The sequence below is a fragment of the Habropoda laboriosa genome, unplaced genomic scaffold, assembly GCF_001263275.1.
Source record: "Habropoda laboriosa isolate 0110345459 unplaced genomic scaffold, ASM126327v1 scaffold666, whole genome shotgun sequence".
In the NCBI taxonomy this organism is placed as follows: domain Eukaryota; kingdom Metazoa; phylum Arthropoda; class Insecta; order Hymenoptera; family Apidae; genus Habropoda; species Habropoda laboriosa.
In genome coordinates, this window is record NW_017100786.1 from 150,932 (window position 1) to 169,482 (window position 18,551).

Genomic DNA, 18,551 nt, shown 5'->3' on the forward strand with positions numbered 1-18,551 from the left:
CTATAACTCCTTAACTATGCAGAATAAAAAAAAAATACATTAGATAAAAGTTGTTGGGTAGCATCGCACTGCGCAGCCGGTGCAGTCACATAATGATAACAAGATGATGGTAAGAAAAGGGAGCTGAAGCTCCGGAGATTACATAATTGAGCGTATCTGTTATAGCGGGATCACATATTCGTGATCTTTCTTTCATTAGAAATGTAAATCTGCTACGATCAAAATATAAAATTGCTCGTGTGCACCGAGTCTTAAAAGATTTGTTAATAATCTGACGTTAGGCTCACACGGAAGGTTGCAGACGAAGAAACGTGATGTCTGTAAGGTACATTTCTTAACGCTGTGACCTCCTGCAAGCAATTTGACAAATTCCACATAGTACATATGTATGTATGTCTGAATGAAACAAACAATTATAAACCGTAGAATGATACAAATCATAAAAACAACGGAAACATGAATACATCTTACAATTTACATACACATCTTATGAATCATAATACATTATAATTACATTTTTATTTTTAGTGTCGTTAGGAATAGGTTATTTCGGGTGCCGTAAAAATATTTTTCTTACTATATTTCTTACTATAACATTGTTGTAAATATCGAAGCTGATGACGAATAAGAGAACGTACATATTTTTAAACATAGATAGATCTATAGATAATTTACAATACAGGGTAGAGCAATAACGTTGATTACCTACAATATTTTCGTTCTTTTTAGAGATATGGAGAAACTTTGTTACAAAAGTCGTACGGTATAGAGGCGACCATAATATGGTGGTAATCAATTTTTTGTAGGTGAAATATTTTCGGAGATTTCAAGGTCACTTTCATTTTTTTAAATATTTAGCTTGCCGTACTTTTTTATTCCTGGTAGAGTAGAGAGCGTTTAGGCGATTTCAACGACCCCTAATACAAGATCATTCGACAATAAATAAAAGGGTAAGCAATAAATATTACGTTATAATAAATGTTCGAAGTGGTGCCCGTTTGTATCGATACAACATGAAATCGGTGTATTACTTCTAGATTGATTGTGACACATGCTGCAACGAGTCTTTATTTCATATCTTTCAATATTCCCCCGATATCAGTCGTTGAACATTTATATGTTATATGTAGGTATTTGTAACACGAAGGACATTATGCACGTACAGCAAGAACTACGCTCGATAGAATCTTCCCGAATCAATGGATAGGACGTGGTGGGCCAATTTCGTGGCGAGCTTGTTTACCCGACTTAACACCACTTGATTTCTTTCTGTGGGGAACATGTCTCTACTGTGTAGATACCAGAAGAAGCCAACAACTTCATAAAATATGAAACAAAGACTCATTGTAGCATGTGCCACAATCAATCCGGAAGTGATAACAAATGCACGGGCTTCGGTAATCCGACGATTCCAATGTTGTATCGATACAAACGGGCACCATTTCGAACATCTATTATAGCGTAAGATTTATCGCTTACCCTTTTATTTATTGTCGAATGGCCTTGTATTAGGGATCGTTGAAATTAATTAACCTTTCACTTACAAAAAAATTATTACCGCCGTATTATGGCTCCCTCCGTACCATACGACTTTTGTAACAAAGTTTCTCCATATCTAAAGAAAAAAAAAAAACAGATATTCAACGTGATCAAAGTTATTACCCCACTCTGCATACAAGGTGTTTCTCAACTTGTGGAATTCACTTCAGCAGTGAACGGGGGGCACAAAAATAATGAAAAAGATCCATATAAATTCGATCTTGCTCCTAAGCTATAATCAATTTGGTACTTTAATAACGTGTAACTTCGTGAAGTCTTTGAAATGTTTTTCTATCTGGCTGATGTCTACTGGACAAACGATCCGCGTATAGACGTCTTGCTTCGGTTGAAGTAAGTGAATTGAAGCAATTTGAATTACATTTCCGAGTATTTCCTGGTTTTAATTATCACAATGCATTATCATTTGTAACGCACAACAAATTAACGAATTATCAAATGTTGTTATTAAGAGAACGAACAAGTCTAACTCATAGAACAGAATAATAAATGTTAAGAGATATCAGGAGTTATCAAGCTTTGTATACAAACGTTTAGCTGAATCAGTTATACATACTATTGTAACATAACCGTTTTCTAAACAAATTGCATGACGCACTACGAGCCACGCGCGACACGACCCCCCGTAGCCTCAGGTAGTGGGACAACGGCTCGCGCGTCCCAAATATTCAACAAGGCTTAACTCGCCCTGATTGGTCGGGTCAAGCTTTCCTAAACAGTATAGAAGAAGGCTTTTTTGCCATAGAAAGTCAGTTCTTTCCGTCATATTACTCTCATTCTACCGCGATCAGTACAACATCATTCAACATTCTGCGCGCGACGCTCGACCGGTACGGACGTGCCCTTGCCACAGAATACAGTGCGAATACAGTGCGAAGTGTGAATTGCAACTGCGAATCGAAGATTCAAGATACGGCTCTCGCCAATTCCAGCCGCCGCAGCGAGACATCCTGCGGGACATCGCCTGCCAACATAGGCCAACTCAACAAAACCTGAGTTCAATTTAAACATCAAACAGACATAACCTCCCGCGACCACGTGGAACCATCCTGCCTGCTGGCGACGCGCCAGCCGACGCCATCTTCAACTGTGAAGCGCACGCGCTCTTCCACGATTGTGACTGACGCTGAAGAAACCAATAAATGGTGGCCTCCTGCCACACCGGAGCAGGGTTCCTGCCTTGAGGATCCAGAGCACCCACGGGGTAAGTTGGAAAACCCAGCACAAATGAGCGCCGCGAAAAAGCTAAAAATCATCGACATGGAGGACCGCAGAGGCCCCCTCTCACACCCCTCCACCCCAACACCACCCACTGAACCAAGCAACAACACTTTTGCTGTGCCAACCTCAAACAGATTCTCCCTTCTCGCCGAAACTATAGCAAGCGTCCCCCCGTCCCTCGCGGGGGTCGCTTCTTCGTCTTCTGATTCTTCTATTCCCCTCCCCTCTTCTTCTAAACGCCCCCCCACAACTCAAATTAACGGTGCCCGGACACCGGCTCGTCCTCTTTCGAATGAGGGAGAGGCCCCCGGCGGGAACCCCCGTCCCCCTCCCCTCTATGTCCAGATCCCAGCTGACCGGCTGCACAGTCTCAGCCAAGAGCTGTTCGCCACAGTGGGCAACAAATTTTCCCTGAAATGTTTGGGAGACCAAACGCGAATAAACCTTCAAGAACAAGCCCACTTCATCGCTGCCCGCGAGGCATTCCGCCAACAGGGAATAAAATTCCACACATACGCTCTCCCGTCGGAGAAACAAATTATCGCGGTCCTAAAGGGCCTACCAAGAATTGACACGCAATTCATCCTTGATGACCTCAAGCAGCAGGGCCTTCTGCCCATCAGCTGCACGCTCTTCAAAGAGAACAGCGGCCGCTGTTTCTACAAAATTTCCTTCCCCCCCTCCACCAAATTCAGTTCAATCACCAAGGTCAGTTTAGTCTTCTACTGTAGAGTATACTGGGAAAGGTACAACAACCTAAAATCATACACCCAGTGTTACAGATGCCAGGCCTTCGGACACTCTTCAGCAAACTGCAACAAAACGCACAAATGCGTTAAATGCGGCCAACCACATCCAACAGCGGAATGCAGAAAAGAACTCTCCGCCCCTCCCAAATGTGCAAATTGCGGCGGCGAACACACCGCCAATTTCTCCAAATGTCCCAGACTCGTTGCTTACCTCAGCAAAAGATCCCCCCCCAACACCGGACACACGGGAACCAGAATCTCCAATCCCCCCCACCCACCACCACCCCTCTTGACTCATTTTACCAACCTGCCCGCTGGCAGTCGGCATAGCAATAACAATCAATCATCTACACGAGGAGCCGGCTCCTTCGGCTGGCCCTCACCTTCACCATCGCCCTCCCCGCAACCCATTTCATACCGAGACGCCCTCACAAGCAACAGACATTCCACGAGGAATAACAGAAACAGCAACTCCAACCCTCCAGACTCTATCCCTGACCCTCTCAATCCACAGAATACCGATATCAGCACCTTTCTGATGCAACTCTGCACCAAGGCCATCCCCATATACTTTACCATTAAAAACAAACTCGCCTCCTGCCAAACCAACATGGATAAACTTGAAGTCATCCTAGAAGCCATCCAGCTTCTATTCGGCTAAAATCACATTCCCACCCCCCTCTCCCCCGGGAAAATTCCTTACTTGGAACGCATGCTCACTATATAACAAACTCACAGAACTCGAAATGTTTCTCAACACCAACAACGTCTCTGTTGCCATGATCCAGGAAACCTGGCTTACCAGGGACAAGATCACAGTCCTCCAAAACTACAATATCTCCAGGCGCGATAGACCTGACGGATCTGGCCGAGGAGGCGTTGCAATCATAGTCCACAAAAACCTGAACTTCGTCCCATTCTCACTCCCAAACATAGATAAAGTTGAGGCCATCGCCGTCAAAGTAACTTCTCTTAACTTAATCTTTATCTCAGCATACTGTCCCCCAAAGGACAGATTATCCCCAGATGCACTAAACAAGCTTTTCTGCCGGCGGAACACATTCATAGCTGGGCTTGATCTCAATGCCTGACACCAATCCTGGAACAACCATTCCTACAATAGAAACGGATCCACCCTCAGGGCCCATGCTGATCAAGCAACCTACGACATAATATACCCCTCCCCCCTCCTTCACCCACCACGCACCACACCAGCTACCCTCCACTCTGGACCTCTTCATTACCAATAGCGCCTCTAGATTTCAGACTCTAGCGACCGACGACCTACAGTCGGATCACCGGCCAGTCCTTCTCACTAAACTTCCCACCCACCCACACAGCGTCAACCTTACAACCTCAACACCGATAACTGACTGGGCAAACTACCACAGGCACACGACCAAACTCACCCTCGACACTAACCTAGACAACGAAGAAAAAGTAGACCTCGCCATCCTTAAACTAAACTGCTTCCTTAAAAAATGCCACCGGAAATCCACCGAATTAGTACCCTCCAACAACAGATTTGTCCCCCCCGATCCACTAATAAAAAACACGATCACTCTTAGAAACACTGCCAGGAAGAAATGGCAGAGAACGGGAAACCCTATCTTCTTACAATACTATACCCAACTGTCCAAATTTATTAAAACAAAAATCATCCAACTTAAAGCGGACGAAATCCAGCATCAAATAAAAAATGCAAACACAGCAAACCATACCTTCTGGCCTCTCTACAAAAAGACAACCAAAAACAGATCAACAATCCCCACACTAACCGACGTAGGCGGCCAACCCCTGGCTCTCGACTCACAAAAAGTCGAAGCATTCATAAAACACTTTCAGTCCGTTCACGACCAAGCATACAAAGTCACTTCCCCGATACAGGTCAAAATCAACAGTGAATTAGAAAGCTTCTACACTCAAGAACACCTCAATCCCTCCTTCCCCCGCTGATATCCTCCATTTCAACTCACCCGAGGTTATAGCTAATCTAGCAGCCAAACTAAACACCAAAAAATCGATTGGACCCGATGGCATTTCCCCGGCAATGATCAAGCACGGATCACGCAAGGTATTCATCCAAATGTATTACATCTTCAGAGCCTCCATCATCCTATCATACTTTCCCACCCAATGGAAAGTAGCTAAAACCATCCCCATCCCCAAGCCAGGGAAAAATCACAAGGAAGCCACCAACTACAGACCAATCAGCCTCCTTTCAGTCCCCAGTAAAATCTTTGAGAAAATAATTCACAAAATGATAAACTCTCATATCCAAAGCAATAACATCTTAAAAGAACACCAATTTGGCTTTCGTAGCAAGCACGCCACCACCCACCAACTCATAAGAGTAGCACAATATCACGCGCACAACTTAAACACCAACAAACTTTCTGCTATGGTATTAATAGATCTACAAAAAGCCTTCGACTCGGTATGGCACAACGGACTCATATACAAATTAATCAAAACAGGCCTTCACCCCGCCCTTATCAAGCTCGTTCATCGGTACCTAACCGACCGCCTCTCATTCGTTAAAATTGCCAATGAAAAATCCCAACTGGCCCACATAAAAGCCGGTGTCCCCCAAGGCTCAGTATTGGGACCTCTCCTCTTCTTACTCTACATAAACGACATTCCATCTTCAACTACTACCGATTTGGCACTGTATGCAGACGACACTGCAGTCATGGCCTCCTCCTGGCAACTCCCGAACCTACTCCGCAAATTGCAGAACCAACTTGATTCTATTCAAAACCACCTTCAGAACTGGAAACTCACCACAAACAGAGAAAAAACCAAAGCCATCCTCTTCACCAGGAAAACCAAAATAGCCTCCAGTCAGAACCTCCCTCCCCTTCAAATCAGAAACTCCAATATTGAATGGCACGATACCATCACCTACTTGGGAATTACCCTAGATCGCAAAATGACATGGGGGCCAGCTGTCGCAAATAGACACAAAAAGGCCTCCCAAGCCCTCCAAGCCTCCAAGACATTACTCTGCCACAAATCTGCACTCCCTCCTTACCTTAAAATACTAATATACAAAGCCTGCATACGCCCTGTCATGATGTATGGCGCCCTGATATGGGCCACCGCTGCCCAGACCCACCTCCTATCATTGCAACGCCTCCAAAACCGCGCCCTCAAAATCATCCTAAATCTCCCCACGGATCACTCCACTGCCGATATCCACACTAGGACCAACACCTCATATATACACTCTCTAATCAAGCATTCCATTGCAGGATACTCAGTGGAAAAACATTTCAATAGCCTAATTAGAGAAACAGCCAATTACAAACCGCATCAATTGCCGTACCGTCCCAAGGTACGTATGCCACTGGGGCTGACCGGTAACCACGACAGAAACGCTTGATCCTTCGACCTGCTTACACTGGATTGACCTGATTTGGGACACTGTCTACTCATTCTGCAAACTTTGTCTTTCATTGTCTTTCATTGTCCCTTATTATCTTTCAGTTCTATTTATTTCTACATCGTCCGCTCTCCCCTGGTACGAAGGAATTGCATGTCTGGACCCCGCTGAACTCCAACACCTCGCAACTACTTCGCCCTCCTCGGCCTGGGTCCTACCCAGCGCCAATCCCAAATCCCTCAAGACCCACACAAACCCTCCCATCTAACTACTTTCTGTTAGCAGGTTTTTTGCAATTTTTCCTGCTTCTGCATCCCGCTGCATGGTTTGTACGCCATATTTTCATTGTACAAGGTAACTAAAGTCTTTATTCTTTTTAGTGCATAAGGAGGAAATACTCCAGGTGGCACTCACTCCACCCCATCGCATAAAAATAAAAAAAAAAAAAAACATAGAAAGTCAGTCCTTTGGGAAATCCGAACAAGACTACTCAAGCATACATCGAGCAGACGTCTCCTTCGCGGGTTATAGACGACAATTTCTCTTCCCTTTCTACCATCTCACTCTTTCTCTCTTACCTCCTCCTCTCCTTGGGAAATCTGGCCGAGTCAAGGTGTGAAACCGTTGAACCGACCGAGTCGTGCCTTATCTTGTATATTTTCTGCGATTTGTACCGCGAATCCACTAATTAAATAAAAGTTATTACCATTGTCGTGGTAGGCGCCACCCGACCTGTGGTATGCGAATGGGTTTCCCTTGTCCTATGATACACATCTCCTTAAAAATTCGCCCGATCCATTAGGGCACCTTCCCTGTATTCCAGACCGACGCCAAGATGGCTTTTCCCGATACCGCGATTTTCCGAGTCCTCTTCCGAAATTTCCCTACCCCACGCGCATTCCACAGCGTCCATCCCCTCCAGTAGAGCCCCATATAAATACTGGGCCCAAACAAGGGAAGTTAAGTCTTAAGTTAAAAATCTAAGGAACCACAACGTCACTTTGTAAAAGTATTATTATAAATAAAGCATATTAAACAATCTTCGGAGTGACTTCGACGACACCATCAACCACTCCACACTATGTATTAGGTTATATAAAAAGTTCGTTCGCGTCGACGGCGCGGCGGTACGAACTTCGAGTAGTTAGCAGACTTAATCGAAGGAAATCCAAAATGTACAACAAGAGAGATCGCCAACATATTAAATATTTCACATAAATCTGTTTCGTTAAATTTAAGAAAATTTGGAATGACAAATAAGTACGATGTTTGGGTTCCGCAGAAATTAACAGAGAACTTGGTCGACCGCATTTCAGTTTGCGATTTCTTGTTAAAGCGACACAAAAGTCACCCATTTTTGAAACAATTACTTAATGGAGACGAAAAATGGATAGTTTTTAATAATGTAAGATAAAAACATTGGTCCAAGTTAGGTTAAACGCTTTTAGCCACCAGTAAAGTTGAACTGCACTATAAAAAGGTGTCGGTGGAATTACAAGGGAATCCTTTATTATGAATTTTTACCACAAAACGAGACAATTATTTAAAAGCAGCAATAACAGAAAAACAGCCATCACTTATGTCAAGAAAAGGAGTTACCTTCCACCACGACAATGCACAACCACACACATCTTTATCGTCACGATAAAAAATATTACAATTTGGTTGGGATGTTGTATCCCACCCACCATATTCATCAAATCTGTCTCCATCGGATTTTCGTTTATTGAGAATATTACAAAATTCTCTTAATGAAAAGAAGTTTAAAAGTATCAAAGATGTAAATATGTATACCGAACTTTTTAATGAAAAAACTAAAAGCTTTTACAGTGAAGGAATATTCAAACTACCTAACAGATAACAGGTCATAGAACAAAACGGTAAATACATCATTGATTAGGTAAGTTTTATACAAAATTAGAAGTATTTCATTTTCTTGCGAAGAAACGCAAACAAACTTAATACACAACCTAATACATAGTTCACTGTCAGTTTGTGATTAAGAATTATTAGAGTACAAAAATGATTATAACTTGAACAAGGTCAAATTGTGTTCTCATTTCATTTTTGTATCCATTGCTGAAGTGTGTCTCACATATTGAAAACACCCTGTATACATACTATTAAATATCATAAGGATTTATGGTACCAAACTTTATCAATTAAAATATAAGTGAAAAATGTATATTATTTATTGATTCAAACACTGACCCTGCTCTAGAGAAGGTACATCCTATTATTGATTGTAAAAAACTGTAAAAACTTCATAGTATATTTAGATCTAATTTTGAATGTTTATAAGAAATGTCAAATTTCATTAAAATCTTCAGGAGAGCAGCTGTGAGAGTTTGTAATTTTATAATTTACTTAAAGGGGATAATATACATGGTATGAAGTTGATAATAGAAAGTGGAAATACTAACTTATTTCAACAAGATCTTGACTAGGGGTACTTGGAGTGGCTGGTACGCTGCTAGCTTTTCTTCTAAGACATGTAGTTTGACATCGCTGTATAGGTGGTTCCTCTTTCCGAAGTGGACCCGTTTCTTCTAGAACCTCTTTCTCTGTTCTTCCAGTATATTTAAATTTTGTACCCCAGGAGAAAATGGATCCACCGCTTACAACCGGTGCATCTGATGCTCTAGGTAATCTGATCAGATCAAAATTTTCATTAGTAATTTATATAGCTATGTCATTACCGTGAGTGCTGTCGTTGAATATTTGTACGCATAAACAATTGCATTAAATATATTATTATTTTCAATAATATGTATACGCCATAAAGATTCCAAAGGAACAAAAACTTTACTTATATTTCAAATCAAATAATTTATGCTTAGTGTCTGGTCTATTTTTTTGACACGCAGAATATTCCTATGACCAATTTTGGTACTTGCTAATCAATTATGAATGATTATACAGGTAGCCTTAATTAACACAAAAATTCATATCTTTAATATCTAAATATTGTTCTGAAACAATGTTTGATAAAAGCATATGATAGTGAAATTCCAAATACTAGGGTAAGTCACATAAGTTCTTGTCCAGTTTATGAGATTATAATGTTCGAACCAGTTGGTTTCAAATGTTGTAAGCATTATCGCCATTCTCTATGTTACACAAATAAACCAGATGTACGTGGTTCTGTCAGAAAAATACCCGGTTTGGGTTTGTTTAACCAAAAGTAAGTATTACTGCCACCCAATAATACATCTCCACATACAGCACAGATAATTAAACACAGAATTTAGAATCTGAATAAAATTGTGTTAGTATTCCATCTTGTGCCTCCCAATTATCACATCTTCTCGTTGATGACAAATTTTTTAAGTGGTAGGCATGAAAAGAGTATCGATTAAGAATAAGTTGAAACTAAAGTCCAGGAATTCTTGGTACATAGAGGTAATCATAAATGCAATTAGCAGAAAGATGGTTTAAGATCATAAAACACAATGAACTTTACTTTGACTATACATTGGAACTTTTATGGAATGAATAAACTTTATGTACAAACTAGGCAAGAACTTATGACTCAACCTACTAATATATTATAGAGTCGCCCTTTCTATATTTCTTCGTTGGTATGTTCCTTATTTTGGGTATGGAGGCCCCGATCCTACAGTATTATCATTTATTAGGTTAGTACATATAAAATTTGCCATTCCGCATAAGGAAGTGTGAATAAAAATATTTTTTTCTTCTTAACTATTTTATTTAATGCAAATAATTGACAAACTTTGAGTTTCAGTAACATTTATCAAGCCTTTGGTGAACATCAAATTCTACAAATTGTCGCAAAACTTCAAGAACCAATAAGCGATTTTCCACGTTCTTCCTTTTTGAAATCGTGCATGCCAGAACAAAATTTTTCAAACCAATTTCTAATGATCCTTTCAGAGATAATTATTTCCCCTAATTGATCGTTTATTCGCCTTGCTGTTTCAGCTGCACAAACAATGAGTCCGCCTTTGAACTCAAAATATAATTGTCCTACTCTACTTCGAATCTTTTCAAAAATATACAACTACAACAATATAACTACTTTTCAACTCTTTGATTTCTTCCTAAAGACTGAATAATGCTTGTCTTTTGTCATTTTTGCTAGCCAGCATGAGCAATTGTTATGTTATCCTCATCATAAACAAAGGAACTTTTACTTTATCTGCGATCGACAATTTCACATGCACCAACCCAATAATAGAAAAGATAGAAGGATTATGTATGAATGATTACATTACAACACTTATTTATTTAAATTGCTTCATTTGTACATTTATCTGCTAAAAATACATGTAGCAATAGCGACAATTAACACGAGTGCCGATTCGTCTTTTGTTAACTAGCGTGTAAGTTCACTTATCGTGTTCACGTATACTACCAGAACAAAAGACATTTAAGCCCCTTACGCACTGGCAACTAGTCGTCAGCGACTGTAAGTCGCCAACTACTATTAGGTGCATGAGAATATACATATCTCTGGTGGGCAAAAGAGTCTAACAAATCAGAATTATTAGTTTTGCAGAGAAGTACTTATTATATACTTTATTATACTTATTATACTGTAATTTTAACATATACTATTAAAATCTCAGGTAGAAGAGCTTGAAAGAAGTGAAATTGACTTGTACTATTAGAACCATAAGCAATGGACAGCAATGTAGAATGTGTTAGCGTACTTATCCTATTTGACCAAAATTTGACTTATATTCTCTTTCCCGTTCATCAGAGATATGAGAGCTAACGCACGAATTTGCTGCAACTAGCAAGTTGTCGGCGACTACGAAAATATGATTGACGCACGAACAACTAATAAGGTGCATTAATTTAAATGCACGCTTTTCTACGATGACAAACTTTCTGGACGACTAGACTCGTGGAAAAGAATGCTAACCATTGACATGACAGAAACAATCCAGACGTAATTTTGAAACATTACCTGGTTACTTTCAAAAGTGCGAACAAGAACCACCCATGTCTTAATGTTTTTAATAAATCATCAAATTATTTTATTCACATATTTACAAAATTGAAAACTTTGATTTCATATTTTCTTGCATCTTTTGAAAAATGCAGCGAACATTCCCTTGTTGTGGCGTTGTCGCACAAAAGGTGCACTCAGTATGTATTGCTTCTTCTTCTTTTTATTGTTTCATTATAGCAGTTGATAATTATGACAATCTCCTCAGCATTTATACTGCTCGACTGTCTCCCTGCGATACCAACAACTGTCGCCCAGTTAGGCCCGATACATACAAGTGGTCCACTCCTGGTCCGGTCACGGCCAATCCCGCTTTGCTCTCGAAATATAAATTAGTTTATACATCTATGTTTGGCTAAAAATTCGTTGTTTTCGCGACTTTCAACATGTTATCGTTTGTTAGTAACGTTGAAACCAACAAAATGATGACATAAACTCATCATTATTTCACCATATATTTTTGTAAGATTTTTAACCTTACCTGAGTAAGGGTTCGTTTTTCCAAAACAAAAATTTATTTACAATTTTCAGATTGAAAGGGAGTGCGTACAATAAAATTAAAAATATTCTTAGAAAGTTCCATCTTTTGTGATGCGAATGAAAAAGAAATATCATCAAAAATGGTTCTAAACCATAAAACAGAGGCGCTTAACTTCTTGCTCACAAGCAAATTTCCCCTCCCGAGGTTCCCCCACTATGCGACTGAGATGGTCTCTCTCGAGTTGCGACGCGGCGGGAGGAGGACACGAGGAGTCCTCCCACCACAACTCCAGCAACTGCTTTTTGTTTATGTTACACATTCTGCGTGTTCGTACCAGTCATTTCGTACCAAAAAACTATTGCTGGAGTGTGGTAGGAGGATTCCTCGCGTCCTCCCACCGCGCCGCAACTCGAGCGAGATGATCTCATTGTCAGTCGCATAGTGGAGAAACCTCGGGAGGGGAAATTTGCTCGTGAGCAAGAAGTTAAGCAGCTCTGTCTTAGACTAACCGTATGATATTCTTATTTTCTCTATGTAAAAGTAACCCAAACTCTAATGAAAGGGAGATTTTAATTTTGAGAATCACATCCCTGTTGTTATAACAAATTTTTGGCAGTGCGACCTTTTGTACATAAGTTCCTAGAGCAGAGCCGTTTAACTTCTTACTCACGAGCAAATTTCTCCTCCCGAGGTTCCCCCACTATGCGACTGAGATGGTCTCGCTCCAATTGCGTCGAGGTGGGAGGAGGACGCGAGGAGTCCTCCCACCACAACTCCAGCGACTGCCGTTGGTTTATGTTACACATTCTGCGTGTTCGTACCACATAGTGGGGGAACTTCGGAAGGGAAAATTTGCTCGTGAGCAAGAAGTTAAGCGCCTCTGCCATAGAAGAATATTTGACCGGACTGGAAACGGACCGCTAGTGTGTATCGGGCCTTAATCTCCACGGTCAGTTGCCCAGTTGAAACTTCAAGTCGCTGGCGACTAGTCGCAAGTGCGTAAGGCGGCCTTCTCTTATCTTACAAAACCCAATAGGTTACATGCTCAGGGAGGTACAGAATCTCCACGGTCAGTTGCCCAGTTGAAACTTCAAGTCGCTGGCGACTAGTCGCAGTGCGTAAGGCGGCCTTCTCTTATCTTACAAAACCCAATAGGTTACATGCTCAGGGAGGTACAGAGTAGAATAAGCTCTTCGTGTTTTATATTTTTTATTTCGGATCAAACAGTGTGCCGATGTTTTGAGGCTATTAAATGTTCTTACAATTAGTACTGCAATTGTCTCAATAATGGAAAGTGAACTGAAACCGAAAAAAGTAAGTTTTGCGGAAGACTGGAGAATGTGAAAAGAATCAAGCCTAATAAGCACGGTAAAAATGCCGCTAAACCAAATGAAACGTGTGATACGTGAATTGAAAGAGATTCCTAGGAAAACCATTTCGACAAAGTTTTAGCTTTCTACCCCTATTATTAGGGTAGTTATCGACCTAAACATAATTTTCATTTCATGCTTCCTTTCTTTTGTTCTATCCGATAAAAAATTATGAAAAAATCTGAGATACTATAGCCAGAGTGTTACATACCTAAGAATTTTTTCAGATTTTTAGAATGAAAAACCTATTTTTACAAAATTAAATAACATTTAAAATGCTAGTTTTTTATTAAAGTTATCAAATGACAACATTTATATTTTTACAGTAGAAGCTGACTGCCATGTTTATTAACTCATAATTGTTTCAGATTTTTCGGAAGCATACGTCATAGTTAAAAAAATTAAAAACCACTTATTTTTACCGTTCCGTGCACGTAAGAGTGACCTCTAGTGACACCAAGAGTTGTTTAAATGTACAAAAAAATATGGTTACACTCTTTGAAATTCTATCTACAAAATGCAGGATGGAGAGTTCATTAAGTAATGACATCTTTTTCATAAATAATCAACGAGCAAAGGAACTGACATCTATAAATCGGGTTGTAATTAAAAAGGCGTCATTGGGCAACAGTGGTTACTGAAACACTTCTGGAGGTATAAATAGGGCCATTTAGTCGTATACGAGACATGTCGATATTGTTTTGCTGTCACTAGAGGTCACTCTTAGTAGAGCTCAAAAGATAGTGGATTTTAATTTTTTTTTACTATTTGCTGATTTTTTTTTCTATCGTTATTTGCTGATTAACAGCGAAGACGTTACAATTTCTCTTGCATTTCCCACTTCTAAATTTTAAGGCCCGCTTGAAGCCTCATCTTTGCTTTGCCGATCTGTAGCTGGATTGTGTCGAGTATATCACTAGCCGTAAGGACTTGCAATAGAGGTTTGCTGATCAGTAGTACGAAAACCACATCAAAATTATAATGAACATACCGGTAGAAAAGTGTGGTTATTTACCCCAAACTTAACCACATAAATCATTGGAGTATTTAAAATATGAAAACAGTGCTAGAATGAGCAGATGTATTAGATATTTTAATGATTGAAATGAAATAAAGTCTGCGAATTTTGTATGAAAACTCAGCAAGTTAGAATGCCCTTTACTGAGACAAGAGAAAAAGAGAGTTTACTGATTGTGAGATCAGCAACCAGATCACAAGATCACAGTAAGGGATATAATTAGAGAGGTCGGTACAAAAAGGGCGTGAGATGACTTCACGCACTTCCTGCAGACATCAACTCTATGCAATCTACATTCAAAGAAGTGCTATGTACATATATGTCCACAAAGTTTCATTTCAATATCTTGGAAATTGAAGAAAATACAGCATCTTAAAATGTAGGTTGGCCGCACTGATTATCATTTGCTCGCTGCAGACTGCATGTGTTTATATTCTGAGGTTACATCTGGAGATTGTACAGGTGTTTTTTAATTTTCTTTCAAGTTTGATTACCAATCCTAAAAATGAGCGATGTAAAGGTGGTTTGAATAGTGTCGTGAGTGAAATATGTATTCAAGATGGTGTTGAAAGTGGTGAAAAAAATGAGTTATCTATCAGCAACAGTAAGAAATTAGGAATAAAATAAGTTATAAATTAAGCTAATTGAATAACAAATACTGCTAAACGAAAAAGAAATTCTAAGAAAAGCTATATAAGCAGTAAGAGGGACAAAATTGCAAAAAGATTCATGTAACTTTAACAATATGTTGTCTCAAGAACTGTTGTAAAGACTTTACTTGATCAGGCCAACATCTCTTTGTGATATCTTTTATGGTTTAAAAGATTCCTCTAAACAAAATATATTTTTCTACCATGCATGAACGAACAAAATGTAAAAAAATACAAGGTTGAAGTTTATAGAAAAAGCCTTTGCAAATAATGTAGATACATGTTTTAGTATTGAAATTTGATTATAGACAGAATCTGCCATTTCCAAAACTTGAAGTTAATGTTCCACTTTATAAATGTTTTCTTTTGGATATACAGGGTGTTACCTCTAACGCGACGCACGATTTATCACCCACTTGCAGCCATCTGACAAAAAAAAAGTTTACAACAAGAGTTTCAGGGTTTGGAGTGTACAATATACATAAGTAAAAAAAATTTCGAAAACAGTTTGTTTTCATGGCGAAATCAAGGTCACCTTGGGTTTTACAAATAGGAACACATATTTTTTTTTTACCATTTTCTTGTGGACATCGAGACGAATTCAAAACACACATTACACAATATTTTTACTAACATATTCGATTTACAGTAGTGGAAATGTGAAATATTTAGCTTTTCGTCGTACATACATACATATTTGACTTTAAGACAGTGTAAACGTTATTTGACACCGAAGAGATTACTGAATGTAAACACGCGACTAGAACATAAGAAAAATGCACTTTATGTAAAAATATCATGTAATATGTATTTTGAATTCGTCTCGATGTCCATAAAAATATGATAAAAAAGAAATATGTGTTCCTATTTGTAAAGCCCAAGGTGACCTTGATTTCGCAATGAAAACAAACTGTTTTCGAAACATTTTACTGATACCTATTGTACACTCCACACCCTGCAACTCTTGTTGTAAACTTTTTTTTGTCAGATGGCTGCAAGTGGGTGAAAAATCGTGTGTCCCATTAGAGGTAACACACAATATGTGTGTATATTCTACATTAATATACATTGCTATAATGATGAATAAAGTGTTATGTACTCCTAAGAAGAATCCCAATACAATTTCATCATTTCTATATGATTTCCTATCTAATAAAATGGGGAGTAAAAACATTGCGGAAATAGTTTTCTTATCTGATAATTCTAATGGACAGTACAAGAATATTATCATCCTACAGTTTTCTTGTTTCTTAATTGCATATTTGAAAGTGAAGATAAATTATTGATTCCTATTGTGAAGTGACAGTTAGAAATAACGTGAAAGAAACTTTGGTGTATGTACATATACAGGGTGTCCCGTAACTCCTCGAACACCCGGAAATGGGGGGTTGCTGGGGTGATTCTGAACAACTTTTTCCTTTACCAAAATGTTGTTTGAAGCTTCATTTTCGAGTTATTAACGAAAAACACTGCCCAATCAGAGCGCGCGTAGAGCCCGCGCTCAACCACGGGAGCGCTGACTCTCATCCGCGCGCGATCGTGAACAAATGTGTACGCGTGACTTCTCGGTTATCGGTCGCTGTCAAAAAAATTTGACTTTGCACCGTTATTTTTATAAGGCTTAGAGAAATGGTTTGTTGCCGTCATTTCGACGTTTGTATAAATTTTTGAAAAAACTGCAATTAGTCGGAACCGCGAAGAAAATAGCGAAGGTCGTTTTTACAACTTTTTTATCTGAGCTCGTAATGAAAATCTAAAAAATACGTTACCCACGCTGTGCCAATGCATTTGTTCACGATCGCGCGCGGATGAGAGTCAGCGCTCCCGTGGTTGAGCGCGGGCTCTACGCGCGCTCTGATTGGGCAGTGTTTTTCGTTAATAATTCCAAAGTGAAGCTTCAAACAACATTTTGGTAAAGGAAAAAGTTGTTCAGAGTCACCCCAGCAACCCCCCATATCCGGGTGTTCGAAGAGTTACAGGACACCCTGTATATTAAAACAGTAAAGAGTGCAGAAAATACAATATATTTACTGCCTATCAACATATGTTCGATACCGAACGTAATTTATTTCTTTGCAATTATTCAGTCCCAAGAGCCGTAAGCGCGGTCATTTCCAACGAACGCATTAATTGCTTTACAATCGCCATACCTCCAGGCCTGGAAACCATCTAGGTCAGGTCCAAGCGAATGGAGACTTTTCCAACCATAAAAAAATACCGCTTTTGGAATCGAATTTTGCAATAACAAATTCTGTCCCCCAGAAAGAGCCTCACCCAACACGCTCTCCGACACAACACACACCAGTAGGACTCTCGTAACATCTTTTAAAAGCGCATACACCACCACGAGCGAGAGATATTACAGAAAAGTCATTAAACAAACACAGTTAAAACACGTTATACAACAGTTCTTTAAAAAACACGAAACAATTCAGACTACCAGTTAAACGTATTCTTTATAAGTAGAAAATCACGCAAATTAGTTTGCTTTGATTAATTTGAAACAAACACGTCCGGACTAAAGGTTGTCGCAGTTTGTTTATAAACAAACTGTACAACTTCGCGAAATTTAGTAAATTGCAACTGATAGACGGAACAACATAAGCAAATAGTTTAAAACTATTTTCAATTAAATGACTGTTCAAGTTTATTAAAGCAGTGAGGAGGATCTTTTAAAAATTATATGCTCTAAAGACCAACAACATAGGTTTTCCATTTATTGTTCGATCATATTCAAAAAAATATCCAAGTCTTAGAATTGTTCTGTTCTGGCTTCAACATCTTATACAGAACACTGTTGCCTTTCTACTTCTTAAAAAAGGATATGCACAGTCTTTAATTCAGATTTTCCAGATAAAACATCTCTTATGCCTAAAAACAAGATATAGTCTGCAAAAGAATATATCTGAAGTTTGGTTCAGTTTTTATTAGAAGAACACACTACATCATTTGAAAAGTTATTTCATGGACAAGAGAAAGTACTTGAAGAAGCTAGTGGAGCAGGAGAACTTGATAACAATAGATTATTTAGATTAAAAGCGAATATGAATCTGACAAATAACTAGAAAAATTTTGATAAGCAAAATAGAAAAATTAAGAAGTTGTATTTTTGTTGTAACATTTCATAATATTATTATTATTA

The 18,551-nt window shown here is 39.1% G+C and overlaps 1 protein-coding gene across 1 annotated transcript in view; it reads right to left on the reverse strand.

Moving 5' to 3' along the window:
* LOC108577220 (protein 4.1) overlaps window positions 1-18,551 on the reverse strand; it is a gene marked incomplete at its 5' end in the record, with an annotated part of 173,845 nt that overhangs the window by 70,577 nt on the left and 84,717 nt on the right. Inside the window, 1 exon segment of the mRNA XM_017940351.1 lies at window positions 9,336-9,562. Within this exon segment, the coding sequence (XP_017795840.1) occupies window positions 9,336-9,562 (227 nt within the window).